We start from the raw sequence: 13,950 nt of genomic DNA on the forward strand, positions 1-13,950 counted from the left end.
CAGGCGGCAGAGCTGGGAATCAAACCCGGTTCCTCCAGATCAGATACACGAGCTCTTAACCTCCTACGCTACTGCTGCTCCTAAGGGGGGTAACATTTGAGGTTTGGATTGTTACGCAGATCAAAGCAGCGCCAAATCACCTCTGTCAATCTCTTGTCCTGAAATCTCTATTGGGTCACTGTAAGTCAGCTGCAACTTGACTGCCCTTCACAGACATGTTTTACTTTTATTGTTAGCTATTTTCTGTGTCCTCATAAGTTGCTTGAGCCCCTTGGAAAGGTGGGATGTAAGTGTTTTGACAAGTGAATACATATAAATTTGAACCCACTTTCAATGTGTTGCCATCCAGGTACTGGAAAAACTCTCCTGGCCAGAGCGGTCGCCAGCCAACTGGACTGCAATTTCTTAAAGGTAGAAACAAAAAAATCAACACGTAGGTGTTCTTTCTAGAAAGTGAACCCCACCCCTGATCGGCCGCCTCCTCATGACCCAATTGCTTCTTGCAGGTTGTGTCAAGTTCCATTGTGGACAAGTACATCGGCGAAAGCGCCCGGTTGATCCGAGAGATGTTCAACTACGCCAGGGACCACCAGCCTTGCATCATTTTCATGGATGAAATTGACGCTATCGGTAAGGATTCCCCAGTGTACTTGTACTTTTCAGAAGGGGAACTGGGACTAGCTCAAGGTCACCCAACCGGCTTCATGTGTAGGAGCAAGGAAACGAATCCAGTTCACCAGATCGGATTGTGTACTTGTACTTTTCAGAGGGGGAAGCAGAGGTGGGATCCAGCAGGTTCTCACCAGTTCCCGAGACGGGGTTACTAATTGTTTGTGTGTGCCGAGAGGGGGTTACTAATTGGGTCCGCTTTTCCATTAGAAATTCCATTAGGTCCAAAAATCATGAAGTCCCGTTGTTTCCTATGTGGCTGGTTAGCTAAGGTAGAAAACGGGATAATTCTCCCCGTTGGGCTGTTTTAAAAACATGTTTTAGAAATATGGTAAAGTTCCTTGTTTAAGGAAAGTATCCTTCTTTTGATTTCTAGAAACAAAATTAAGTATTTGAAAGTATTAAGTATTTGACAGGCAGTCAATTAGAGGAGAAGTCGTTGTTTCTGTTGGCAGTAGACGATAGGACTTGCTAGAATGAGTTTAAATTATGGACAGAAAGATACCAGGTGGAAATTAGGAACTTTTTTTTTACAGTAAGAGTTTTTTACAGTAACAGAGAAATGATTAATGCCCCGCCCCTGGAATGCCCGGCCACACCCCCGCCGTGCCCCGCCCAGCCCCATTGGCGCTACGCCACTACCAAGGGAACCTGTTATTAAAATTTTTGGATCCCACCACTGGGGGGAAGACAGAAAATTCTCAAGAGCCAGCGTGGTGTGGTGGTTAAGAGCCGCGGACTTTAATCTGGATTTGCTTCCCCACTCCTCCACATGAGCAGCAGACTCCAATCTGGTGAACTGGATTTGTTTCCTTGCTCCTACACATGAAGCCTGCTGGGTGACCTTGAGCCAGCCCCAGTTCTCTCAGAGCTCTCCCAGTCCCACCTACCTCCCAAGGTGCATTTTGTGGGGAAAGGAAGTGAAAGGAGCTTGTAAGCCACCTTGAGTCTTCTTACAGGAGGGAAAGGTGGGGTATTAATTCAAACCCTTCTTCTTCTGTTCCTAATTCTTTCACTAACCAACTATCAGTGCATAACTGCTTGGCCTATTTGAATGGAGAGTGCAGCTCTGATGTAGTGGCTAGGAGCGGTTAAGGTGAATTCTAATCTGGAGAACCGAGGTTGTTTCCCCACTCCTCCAGCTGAGTGGCAGAGGCTTATCTGGTGAGCCAGATGTGTTTCCGCACTTCTACATTCCTGCTGGGGGACCTTGGGCTAGTCACAGTTCCCTGTTCTCACAAGGGGAGAGGAAGGGGAAAGAAGCTTATAAGCCACCTTGAGCCTTCTTACAGGCGATAAAAGCGAGGTATAAATGGAAACACTTCTTCTTGGCATGCATAAGGCCCCAGGTCCAATCCCCAACACCAGCAGTTAAAAGGGATCTAGCAGTAGGTGACTGGGAAGATCTTTCTTTGCCTCTCTATTCTGCGTTGGTTAGGCCTCACCTGGAATACTGTGTTCAGTTCTGGGCACTGCAATTCAAGACGGATATTGAAAAGCTGGGATGGGTCCAGAGGAGGGCAACCAAAATGGGAAAAGGTCTGGAATCCATGCCCTACAAGGAGAGGCTTAGGGAGCTGGGGATGTTTAGTTTGGTGAAGAGAAGGTGAAGAGGTGACATGATGGCCATGTTTAGATATTTATGTAACAGTTCAGGATAAGTAATACTTACCAGCATGCTACGGTAGATATATAAGTTGTAATTTCCAATCTCGCTTACTAAGCGATACAATGTTCAAGGAGAAGTCCATTCACCAAGGGTGTTGGAGTTAGGACTTTTGTTATATTTTTTTTCTTTCTCTCTCCCTTTTCTTTTCTTTTCTTTCCAATACAGTAATATATGTAGGAGCAGCAGTGGCGTAGGAGGTTAAGAGCTCGTGTATCTAATCTGAAGGAACCGGGTTTGATTCCCAGCTCTGCCACCTGAGCTGTGGAGGCTTATCTGGGGAATTCAGATTAGCCTGGGCACTCCCACACACGCCAGCTGGGTGACCTTGGGCTAGTCACAGCTTCTCGGAGCTCTCTCAGCCCCACCTACCTCACAGGGTGTTTGTTGTGAGGGGGGAAGGGCAGGGAGATTGTCAGCCCCTTTGAGTCTCCTGCAGGAGAGAAAGGGGGGACATAAATCCAAACTCTTCTTCTAGATGCGTAGATAAAAACTGATATGTTAAGGTTAATTGAATTTCACAAATTTTCTTTTTCTTTTCTTTTCTTTTCTTTTCTTTTCTTCCTTTCTTACTTATTTTTTCTTTTTTACCTCTTAATGTTATTATAGTATGTAATGCACATATCAAAAATGGGAACAGAAAATATTTTCCCTTCAAAGATATGGAGATAATATGATAATAAATATATATGAAGTAAAACTAACAAACTTCAATATCACAAATAATTGCATACTCTTTCTATATGTTCCCAGATACCAATAATTTTGTTTGTATTGTTATCTTCTCTTGTTTTATGTTGAAACTTAAATAAACTATTTTTTAAAAAATAAAAAAATTAGATATTTGAAGGGATGTCATGTTGGTGAGGGAGAGAGCTTGTCTTCTGCTGCTCCAGAGACTAGGACCAGGAGTCATGGGTTCAAGGTGAAGGAGAAGAGATTCCACCTAAACATTAGAACTTCCTGACCGTCAGGGCTGTTTGTCAGTGGAATGCACTACCTGGGGGTGTGGTGGAGTCTCCTCCTTTGGAGGTTTTTAAAGAGAGGCTGGATGGCCATCTGTCAGGAGTACTTTGATTGTGTGTTCCTGTATGGCAGGGGGTTGGACTTGATGGCCCTTGGGGATCTCTTCCATGATTCTATGAAACCCTGGAGAGCAGCTGCCAGTGAGTAGATGGAACTGACTTCAGTGGACCAAGGGTCTGATTCAGTCTAAGGCATCTTCCACGTGACCACGTGAACCGCTTCCAGCCTTTGTCACACTGTCTTGGGGGGTTCAGTGAAACACTGACTGATGCCTTCCTGATTTTTCTCTCAGGTGGCCGCCGTTTTTCCGAGGGAACTTCCGCTGATAGAGAAATCCAGAGGACTCTAATGGAGGTAACGTTTCCCTGGCTTTTGGCTGACCTGCCAGCCCCCGTCCCTCTTGCCTTCTGTGAAGAACCACAGGCAACTCCCTTAGGTCCCATAAAGCGTGAGTTCTTTTCTGAACCAAAAAAAGGACACAGTTCGCTTGAATAAAATTTATTTTCCATTTATTCAAAAAAGAATGCAGGTTAATGACATCGGCATTAATGGCATTCACAAACAGTGTAGAAAAGAATTTGAAAAGAACATAAGAAACTAGCCTGCTGAATCAGACCAGAGTCCATCTAGTCCAGCACTCTGCTACTCGCAGTGGCCCACTAGGTGCCTTTGGGAGCTCACGTGCAGGAGGTGAAAGCAAGGGCCTTCTGCTGCTGCTCCTGAGCACCTGGTCTGCTAAGGCATTTGCAATCTCAGATCAAGGAGGATCAAGATTGGTAGCTATAGATCATTGGGGGGGGGGGGGGGTGGGGGGGGGGGGGGGTGGGGGGGGGGGGGGGTGGGGGGGGGGGGGGGTGGGGGGGGGGGGGGGTGGGGGGGGGGGGGGGTGGGGGGGGGGGGGGGTGGGGGGGGGGGGGGGTGGGGGGGGGGGGGGGTGGGGGGGGGGGGGGGTGGGGGGGGGGGGGGGTGGGGGGGGGGGGGGGTGGGGGGGGGGGGGGGTGGGGGGGGGGGGGGGTGGGGGGGGGGGGGGGTGGGGGGGGGGGGGGGTGGGGGGGGGGGGGGGTGGGGGGGGGGGGGGGTGGGGGGGGGGGGGGGTGGGGGGGGGGGGGGGTGGGGGGGGGGGGGGGTGGGGGGGGGGGGGGGTGGGGGGGGGGGGGGGTGGGGGGGGGGGGGGGTGGGGGGGGGGGGGGGTGGGGGGGGGGGGGGGTGGGGGGGGGGGGGGGTGGGGGGGGGGGGGGGTGGGGGGGGGGGGGGGTGGGGGGGGGGGGGGGTGGGGGGGGGGGGGGGTGGGGGGGGGGGGGGGTGGGGGGGGGGGGGGGTGGGGGGGGGGGGGGGTGGGGGGGGGGGGGGGTGGGGGGGGGGGGGGGTGGGGGGGGGGGGGGGTGGGGGGGGGGGGGGGTGGGGGGGGGGGGGGGTGGGGGGGGGGGGGGGTGGGGGGGGGGGGGGGTGGGGGGGGGGGGGGGTGGGGGGGGGGGGGGGTGGGGGGGGGGGGGGGTGGGGGGGGGGGGGGGTGGGGGGGGGGGGGGGTGGGGGGGGGGGGGGGTGGGGGGGGGGGGGGGTGGGGGGGGGGGGGGGTGGGGGGGGGGGGGGGTGGGGGGGGGGGGGGGTGGGGGGGGGGGGGGGTGGGGGGGGGGGGGGGTGGGGGGGGGGGGGGGTGGGGGGGGGGGGGGGTGGGGGGGGGGGGGGGTGGGGGGGGGGGGGGGTGGGGGGGGGGGGGGGTGGGGGGGGGGGGGGGTGGGGGGGGGGGGGGGTGGGGGGGGGGGGGGGTGGGGGGGGGGGGGGGTGGGGGGGGGGGGGGGTGGGGGGGGGGGGGGGTGGGGGGGGGGGGGGGTGGGGGGGGGGGGGGGTGGGGGGGGGGGGGGGTGGGGGGGGGGGGGGGTGGGGGGGGGGGGGGGTGGGGGGGGGGGGGGGTGGGGGGGGGGGGGGGTGGGGGGGGGGGGGGGTGGGGGGGGGGGGGGGTGGGGGGGGGGGGGGGTGGGGGGGGGGGGGGGTGGGGGGGGGGGGGGGTGGGGGGGGGGGGGGGTGGGGGGGGGGGGGGGTGGGGGGGGGGGGGGGTGGGGGGGGGGGGGGGTGGGGGGGGGGGGGGGTGGGGGGGGGGGGGGGTGGGGGGGGGGGGGGGTGGGGGGGGGGGGGGGTGGGGGGGGGGGGGGGTGGGGGGGGGGGGGGGTGGGGGGGGGGGGGGGTGGGGGGGGGGGGGGGTGGGGGGGGGGGGGGGTGGGGGGGGGGGGGGGTGGGGGGGGGGGGGGGTGGGGGGGGGGGGGGGTGGGGGGGGGGGGGGGTGGGGGGGGGGGGGGGTGGGGGGGGGGGGGGGTGGGGGGGGGGGGGGGTGGGGGGGGGGGGGGGTGGGGGGGGGGGGGGGTGGGGGGGGGGGGGGGTGGGGGGGGGGGGGGGTGGGGGGGGGGGGGGGTGGGGGGGGGGGGGGGTGGGGGGGGGGGGGGGTGGGGGGGGGGGGGGGTGGGGGGGGGGGGGGGTGGGGGGGGGGGGGGGTGGGGGGGGGGGGGGGTGGGGGGGGGGGGGGGTGGGGGGGGGGGGGGGTGGGGGGGGGGGGGGGTGGGGGGGGGGGGGGGTGGGGGGGGGGGGGGGTGGGGGGGGGGGGGGGTGGGGGGGGGGGGGGGTGGGGGGGGGGGGGGGTGGGGGGGGGGGGGGGTGGGGGGGGGGGGGGGTGGGGGGGGGGGGGGGTGGGGGGGGGGGGGGGTGGGGGGGGGGGGGGGTGGGGGGGGGGGGGGGTGGGGGGGGGGGGGGGTGGGGGGGGGGGGGGGTGGGGGGGGGGGGGGGTGGGGGGGGGGGGGGGTGGGGGGGGGGGGGGGTGGGGGGGGGGGGGGGTGGGGGGGGGGGGGGGTGGGGGGGGGGGGGGGTGGGGGGGGGGGGGGGTGGGGGGGGGGGGGGGTGGGGGGGGGGGGGGGTGGGGGGGGGGGGGGGTGGGGGGGGGGGGGGGTGGGGGGGGGGGGGGGTGGGGGGGGGGGGGGGTGGGGGGGGGGGGGGGTGGGGGGGGGGGGGGGTGGGGGGGGGGGGGGGTGGGGGGGGGGGGGGGTGGGGGGGGGGGGGGGTGGGGGGGGGGGGGGGTGGGGGGGGGGGGGGGTGGGGGGGGGGGGGGGTGGGGGGGGGGGGGGGTGGGGGGGGGGGGGGGTGGGGGGGGGGGGGGGTGGGGGGGGGGGGGGGTGGGGGGGGGGGGGGGTGGGGGGGGGGGGGGGTGGGGGGGGGGGGGGGTGGGGGGGGGGGGGGGTGGGGGGGGGGGGGGGTGGGGGGGGGGGGGGGTGGGGGGGGGGGGGGGTGGGGGGGGGGGGGGGTGGGGGGGGGGGGGGGTGGGGGGGGGGGGGGGTGGGGGGGGGGGGGGGTGGGGGGGGGGGGGGGTGGGGGGGGGGGGGGGTGGGGGGGGGGGGGGGTGGGGGGGGGGGGGGGTGGGGGGGGGGGGGGGTGGGGGGGGGGGGGGGTGGGGGGGGGGGGGGGTGGGGGGGGGGGGGGGTGGGGGGGGGGGGGGGTGGGGGGGGGGGGGGGTGGGGGGGGGGGGGGGTGGGGGGGGGGGGGGGTGGGGGGGGGGGGGGGTGGGGGGGGGGGGGGGTGGGGGGGGGGGGGGGTGGGGGGGGGGGGGGGTGGGGGGGGGGGGGGGTGGGGGGGGGGGGGGGTGGGGGGGGGGGGGGGTGGGGGGGGGGGGGGGTGGGGGGGGGGGGGGGTGGGGGGGGGGGGGGGTGGGGGGGGGGGGGGGTGGGGGGGGGGGGGGGTGGGGGGGGGGGGGGGTGGGGGGGGGGGGGGGTGGGGGGGGGGGGGGGTGGGGGGGGGGGGGGGTGGGGGGGGGGGGGGGTGGGGGGGGGGGGGGGTGGGGGGGGGGGGGGGTGGGGGGGGGGGGGGGTGGGGGGGGGGGGGGGTGGGGGGGGGGGGGGGTGGGGGGGGGGGGGGGTGGGGGGGGGGGGGGGTGGGGGGGGGGGGGGGTGGGGGGGGGGGGGGGTGGGGGGGGGGGGGGGTGGGGGGGGGGGGGGGTGGGGGGGGGGGGGGGTGGGGGGGGGGGGGGGTGGGGGGGGGGGGGGGTGGGGGGGGGGGGGGGTGGGGGGGGGGGGGGGTGGGGGGGGGGGGGGGTGGGGGGGGGGGGGGGTGGGGGGGGGGGGGGGTGGGGGGGGGGGGGGGTGGGGGGGGGGGGGGGTGGGGGGGGGGGGGGGTGGGGGGGGGGGGGGGTGGGGGGGGGGGGGGGTGGGGGGGGGGGGGGGTGGGGGGGGGGGGGGGTGGGGGGGGGGGGGGGTGGGGGGGGGGGGGGGTGGGGGGGGGGGGGGGTGGGGGGGGGGGGGGGTGGGGGGGGGGGGGGGTGGGGGGGGGGGGGGGTGGGGGGGGGGGGGGGTGGGGGGGGGGGGGGGTGGGGGGGGGGGGGGGTGGGGGGGGGGGGGGGTGGGGGGGGGGGGGGGTGGGGGGGGGGGGGGGTGGGGGGGGGGGGGGGTGGGGGGGGGGGGGGGTGGGGGGGGGGGGGGGTGGGGGGGGGGGGGGGTGGGGGGGGGGGGGGGTGGGGGGGGGGGGGGGTGGGGGGGGGGGGGGGTGGGGGGGGGGGGGGGTGGGGGGGGGGGGGGGTGGGGGGGGGGGGGGGTGGGGGGGGGGGGGGGTGGGGGGGGGGGGGGGTGGGGGGGGGGGGGGGTGGGGGGGGGGGGGGGTGGGGGGGGGGGGGGGTGGGGGGGGGGGGGGGTGGGGGGGGGGGGGGGTGGGGGGGGGGGGGGGTGGGGGGGGGGGGGGGTGGGGGGGGGGGGGGGTGGGGGGGGGGGGGGGTGGGGGGGGGGGGGGGTGGGGGGGGGGGGGGGTGGGGGGGGGGGGGGGTGGGGGGGGGGGGGGGTGGGGGGGGGGGGGGGTGGGGGGGGGGGGGGGTGGGGGGGGGGGGGGGTGGGGGGGGGGGGGGGTGGGGGGGGGGGGGGGTGGGGGGGGGGGGGGGTGGGGGGGGGGGGGGGTGGGGGGGGGGGGGGGTGGGGGGGGGGGGGGGTGGGGGGGGGGGGGGGTGGGGGGGGGGGGGGGTGGGGGGGGGGGGGGGTGGGGGGGGGGGGGGGTGGGGGGGGGGGGGGGTGGGGGGGGGGGGGGGTGGGGGGGGGGGGGGGTGGGGGGGGGGGGGGGTGGGGGGGGGGGGGGGTGGGGGGGGGGGGGGGTGGGGGGGGGGGGGGGTGGGGGGGGGGGGGGGTGGGGGGGGGGGGGGGTGGGGGGGGGGGGGGGTGGGGGGGGGGGGGGGTGGGGGGGGGGGGGGGTGGGGGGGGGGGGGGGTGGGGGGGGGGGGGGGTGGGGGGGGGGGGGGGTGGGGGGGGGGGGGGGTGGGGGGGGGGGGGGGTGGGGGGGGGGGGGGGTGGGGGGGGGGGGGGGTGGGGGGGGGGGGGGGTGGGGGGGGGGGGGGGTGGGGGGGGGGGGGGGTGGGGGGGGGGGGGGGTGGGGGGGGGGGGGGGTGGGGGGGGGGGGGGGTGGGGGGGGGGGGGGGTGGGGGGGGGGGGGGGTGGGGGGGGGGGGGGGTGGGGGGGGGGGGGGGTGGGGGGGGGGGGGGGTGGGGGGGGGGGGGGGTGGGGGGGGGGGGGGGTGGGGGGGGGGGGGGGTGGGGGGGGGGGGGGGTGGGGGGGGGGGGGGGTGGGGGGGGGGGGGGGTGGGGGGGGGGGGGGGTGGGGGGGGGGGGGGGTGGGGGGGGGGGGGGGTGGGGGGGGGGGGGGGTGGGGGGGGGGGGGGGTGGGGGGGGGGGGGGGTGGGGGGGGGGGGGGGTGGGGGGGGGGGGGGGTGGGGGGGGGGGGGGGTGGGGGGGGGGGGGGGTGGGGGGGGGGGGGGGTGGGGGGGGGGGGGGGTGGGGGGGGGGGGGGGTGGGGGGGGGGGGGGGTGGGGGGGGGGGGGGGTGGGGGGGGGGGGGGGTGGGGGGGGGGGGGGGTGGGGGGGGGGGGGGGTGGGGGGGGGGGGGGGTGGGGGGGGGGGGGGGTGGGGGGGGGGGGGGGTGGGGGGGGGGGGGGGTGGGGGGGGGGGGGGGTGGGGGGGGGGGGGGGTGGGGGGGGGGGGGGGTGGGGGGGGGGGGGGGTGGGGGGGGGGGGGGGTGGGGGGGGGGGGGGGTGGGGGGGGGGGGGGGTGGGGGGGGGGGGGGGTGGGGGGGGGGGGGGGTGGGGGGGGGGGGGGGTGGGGGGGGGGGGGGGTGGGGGGGGGGGGGGGTGGGGGGGGGGGGGGGTGGGGGGGGGGGGGGGTGGGGGGGGGGGGGGGTGGGGGGGGGGGGGGGTGGGGGGGGGGGGGGGTGGGGGGGGGGGGGGGTGGGGGGGGGGGGGGGTGGGGGGGGGGGGGGGTGGGGGGGGGGGGGGGTGGGGGGGGGGGGGGGTGGGGGGGGGGGGGGGTGGGGGGGGGGGGGGGTGGGGGGGGGGGGGGGTGGGGGGGGGGGGGGGTGGGGGGGGGGGGGGGTGGGGGGGGGGGGGGGTGGGGGGGGGGGGGGGTGGGGGGGGGGGGGGGTGGGGGGGGGGGGGGGTGGGGGGGGGGGGGGGTGGGGGGGGGGGGGGGTGGGGGGGGGGGGGGGTGGGGGGGGGGGGGGGTGGGGGGGGGGGGGGGTGGGGGGGGGGGGGGGTGGGGGGGGGGGGGGGTGGGGGGGGGGGGGGGTGGGGGGGGGGGGGGGTGGGGGGGGGGGGGGGTGGGGGGGGGGGGGGGTGGGGGGGGGGGGGGGTGGGGGGGGGGGGGGGTGGGGGGGGGGGGGGGTGGGGGGGGGGGGGGGTGGGGGGGGGGGGGGGTGGGGGGGGGGGGGGGTGGGGGGGGGGGGGGGTGGGGGGGGGGGGGGGTGGGGGGGGGGGGGGGTGGGGGGGGGGGGGGGTGGGGGGGGGGGGGGGTGGGGGGGGGGGGGGGTGGGGGGGGGGGGGGGTGGGGGGGGGGGGGGGTGGGGGGGGGGGGGGGTGGGGGGGGGGGGGGGTGGGGGGGGGGGGGGGTGGGGGGGGGGGGGGGTGGGGGGGGGGGGGGGTGGGGGGGGGGGGGGGTGGGGGGGGGGGGGGGTGGGGGGGGGGGGGGGTGGGGGGGGGGGGGGGTGGGGGGGGGGGGGGGTGGGGGGGGGGGGGGGTGGGGGGGGGGGGGGGTGGGGGGGGGGGGGGGTGGGGGGGGGGGGGGGTGGGGGGGGGGGGGGGTGGGGGGGGGGGGGGGTGGGGGGGGGGGGGGGTGGGGGGGGGGGGGGGTGGGGGGGGGGGGGGGTGGGGGGGGGGGGGGGTGGGGGGGGGGGGGGGTGGGGGGGGGGGGGGGTGGGGGGGGGGGGGGGTGGGGGGGGGGGGGGGTGGGGGGGGGGGGGGGTGGGGGGGGGGGGGGGTGGGGGGGGGGGGGGGTGGGGGGGGGGGGGGGTGGGGGGGGGGGGGGGTGGGGGGGGGGGGGGGTGGGGGGGGGGGGGGGTGGGGGGGGGGGGGGGTGGGGGGGGGGGGGGGTGGGGGGGGGGGGGGGTGGGGGGGGGGGGGGGTGGGGGGGGGGGGGGGTGGGGGGGGGGGGGGGTGGGGGGGGGGGGGGGTGGGGGGGGGGGGGGGTGGGGGGGGGGGGGGGTGGGGGGGGGGGGGGGTGGGGGGGGGGGGGGGTGGGGGGGGGGGGGGGTGGGGGGGGGGGGGGGTGGGGGGGGGGGGGGGTGGGGGGGGGGGGGGGTGGGGGGGGGGGGGGGTGGGGGGGGGGGGGGGTGGGGGGGGGGGGGGGTGGGGGGGGGGGGGGGTGGGGGGGGGGGGGGGTGGGGGGGGGGGGGGGTGGGGGGGGGGGGGGGTGGGGGGGGGGGGGGGTGGGGGGGGGGGGGGGTGGGGGGGGGGGGGGGTGGGGGGGGGGGGGGGTGGGGGGGGGGGGGGGTGGGGGGGGGGGGGGGTGGGGGGGGGGGGGGGTGGGGGGGGGGGGGGGTGGGGGGGGGGGGGGGTGGGGGGGGGGGGGGGTGGGGGGGGGGGGGGGTGGGGGGGGGGGGGGGTGGGGGGGGGGGGGGGTGGGGGGGGGGGGGGGTGGGGGGGGGGGGGGGTGGGGGGGGGGGGGGGTGGGGGGGGGGGGGGGTGGGGGGGGGGGGGGGTGGGGGGGGGGGGGGGTGGGGGGGGGGGGGGGTGGGGGGGGGGGGGGGTGGGGGGGGGGGGGGGTGGGGGGGGGGGGGGGTGGGGGGGGGGGGGGGTGGGGGGGGGGGGGGGTGGGGGGGGGGGGGGGTGGGGGGGGGGGGGGGTGGGGGGGGGGGGGGGTGGGGGGGGGGGGGGGTGGGGGGGGGGGGGGGTGGGGGGGGGGGGGGGTGGGGGGGGGGGGGGGTGGGGGGGGGGGGGGGTGGGGGGGGGGGGGGGTGGGGGGGGGGGGGGGTGGGGGGGGGGGGGGGTGGGGGGGGGGGGGGGTGGGGGGGGGGGGGGGTGGGGGGGGGGGGGGGTGGGGGGGGGGGGGGGTGGGGGGGGGGGGGGGTGGGGGGGGGGGGGGGTGGGGGGGGGGGGGGGTGGGGGGGGGGGGGGGTGGGGGGGGGGGGGGGTGGGGGGGGGGGGGGGTGGGGGGGGGGGGGGGTGGGGGGGGGGGGGGGTGGGGGGGGGGGGGGGTGGGGGGGGGGGGGGGTGGGGGGGGGGGGGGGTGGGGGGGGGGGGGGGTGGGGGGGGGGGGGGGTGGGGGGGGGGGGGGGTGGGGGGGGGGGGGGGTGGGGGGGGGGGGGGGTGGGGGGGGGGGGGGGTGGGGGGGGGGGGGGGTGGGGGGGGGGGGGGGTGGGGGGGGGGGGGGGTGGGGGGGGGGGGGGGTGGGGGGGGGGGGGGGTGGGGGGGGGGGGGGGTGGGGGGGGGGGGGGGTGGGGGGGGGGGGGGGTGGGGGGGGGGGGGGGTGGGGGGGGGGGGGGGTGGGGGGGGGGGGGGGTGGGGGGGGGGGGGGGTGGGGGGGGGGGGGGGTGGGGGGGGGGGGGGGTGGGGGGGGGGGGGGGTGGGGGGGGGGGGGGGTGGGGGGGGGGGGGGGTGGGGGGGGGGGGGGGTGGGGGGGGGGGGGGGTGGGGGGGGGGGGGGGTGGGGGGGGGGGGGGGTGGGGGGGGGGGGGGGTGGGGGGGGGGGGGGGTGGGGGGGGGGGGGGGTGGGGGGGGGGGGGGGTGGGGGGGGGGGGGGGTGGGGGGGGGGGGGGGTGGGGGGGGGGGGGGGTGGGGGGGGGGGGGGGTGGGGGGGGGGGGGGGTGGGGGGGGGGGGGGGTGGGGGGGGGGGGGGGTGGGGGGGGGGGGGGGTGGGGGGGGGGGGGGGTGGGGGGGGGGGGGGGTGGGGGGGGGGGGGGGTGGGGGGGGGGGGGGGTGGGGGGGGGGGGGGGTGGGGGGGGGGGGGGGTGGGGGGGGGGGGGGGTGGGGGGGGGGGGGGGTGGGGGGGGGGGGGGGTGGGGGGGGGGGGGGGTGGGGGGGGGGGGGGGTGGGGGGGGGGGGGGGTGGGGGGGGGGGGGGGTGGGGGGGGGGGGGGGTGGGGGGGGGGGGGGGTGGGGGGGGGGGGGGGTGGGGGGGGGGGGGGGTGGGGGGGGGGGGGGGTGGGGGGGGGGGGGGGTGGGGGGGGGGGGGGGTGGGGGGGGGGGGGGGTGGGGGGGGGGGGGGGTGGGGGGGGGGGGGGGTGGGGGGGGGGGGGGGTGGGGGGGGGGGGGGGTGGGGGGGGGGGGGGGTGGGGGGGGGGGGGGGTGGGGGGGGGGGGGGGTGGGGGGGGGGGGGGGTGGGGGGGGGGGGGGGTGGGGGGGGGGGGGGGTGGGGGGGGGGGGGGGTGGGGGGGGGGGGGGGTGGGGGGGGGGGGGGGTGGGGGGGGGGGGGGGTGGGGGGGGGGGGGGGTGGGGGGGGGGGGGGGTGGGGGGGGGGGGGGGTGGGGGGGGGGGGGGGTGGGGGGGGGGGGGGGTGGGGGGGGGGGGGGGTGGGGGGGGGGGGGGGTGGGGGGGGGGGGGGGTGGGGGGGGGGGGGGGTGGGGGGGGGGGGGGGTGGGGGGGGGGGGGGGTGGGGGGGGGGGGGGGTGGGGGGGGGGGGGGGTGGGGGGGGGGGGGGGTGGGGGGGGGGGGGGGTGGGGGGGGGGGGGGGTGGGGGGGGGGGGGGGTGGGGGGGGGGGGGGGTGGGGGGGGGGGGGGGTGGGGGGGGGGGGGGGTGGGGGGGGGGGGGGGTGGGGGGGGGGGGGGGTGGGGGGGGGGGGGGGTGGGGGGGGGGGGGGGTGGGGGGGGGGGGGGGTGGGGGGGGGGGGGGGTGGGGGGGGGGGGGGGTGGGGGGGGGGGGGGGTGGGGGGGGGGGGGGGTGGGGGGGGGGGGGGGTGGGGGGGGGGGGGGGTGGGGGGGGGGGGGGGTGGGGGGGGGGGGGGGTGGGGGGGGGGGGGGGTGGGGGGGGGGGGGGGTGGGGGGGGGGGGGGGTGGGGGGGGGGGGGGGTGGGGGGGGGGGGGGGTGGGGGGGGGGGGGGGTGGGGGGGGGGGGGGGTGGGGGGGGGGGGGGGTGGGGGGGGGGGGGGGTGGGGGGGGGGGGGGGTGGGGGGGGGGGGGGGTGGGGGGGGGGGGGGGTGGGGGGGGGGGGGGGTGGGGGGGGGGGGGGGTGGGGGGGGGGGGGGGTGGGGGGGGGGGGGGGTGGGGGGGGGGGGGGGTGGGGGGGGGGGGGGGTGGGGGGGGGGGGGGGTGGGGGGGGGGGGGGGTGGGGGGGGGGGGGGGTGGGGGGGGGGGGGGGTGGGGGGGGGGGGGGGTGGGGG

General features: G+C 79.3%; 1 protein-coding gene across 1 annotated transcript in view; it reads left to right on the top strand.

Annotated features, from left to right (window-relative positions):
• The window catches only part of PSMC6 (proteasome 26S subunit, ATPase 6), a 29,878-nt gene that overhangs the window by 9,213 nt on the left and 6,715 nt on the right, over positions 1-13,950 (top strand). Inside the window, 3 exon segments of the mRNA XM_048484684.1 lie at positions 350-411; positions 507-630; positions 3,654-3,784. Of these exon segments, the coding sequence (XP_048340641.1) occupies positions 350-411; positions 507-630; positions 3,654-3,784 (317 nt within the window).

Source organism: Sphaerodactylus townsendi, linkage group LG02 (assembly GCF_021028975.2).
Source record: "Sphaerodactylus townsendi isolate TG3544 linkage group LG02, MPM_Stown_v2.3, whole genome shotgun sequence".
NCBI classification, from domain to species: domain Eukaryota; kingdom Metazoa; phylum Chordata; class Lepidosauria; order Squamata; family Sphaerodactylidae; genus Sphaerodactylus; species Sphaerodactylus townsendi.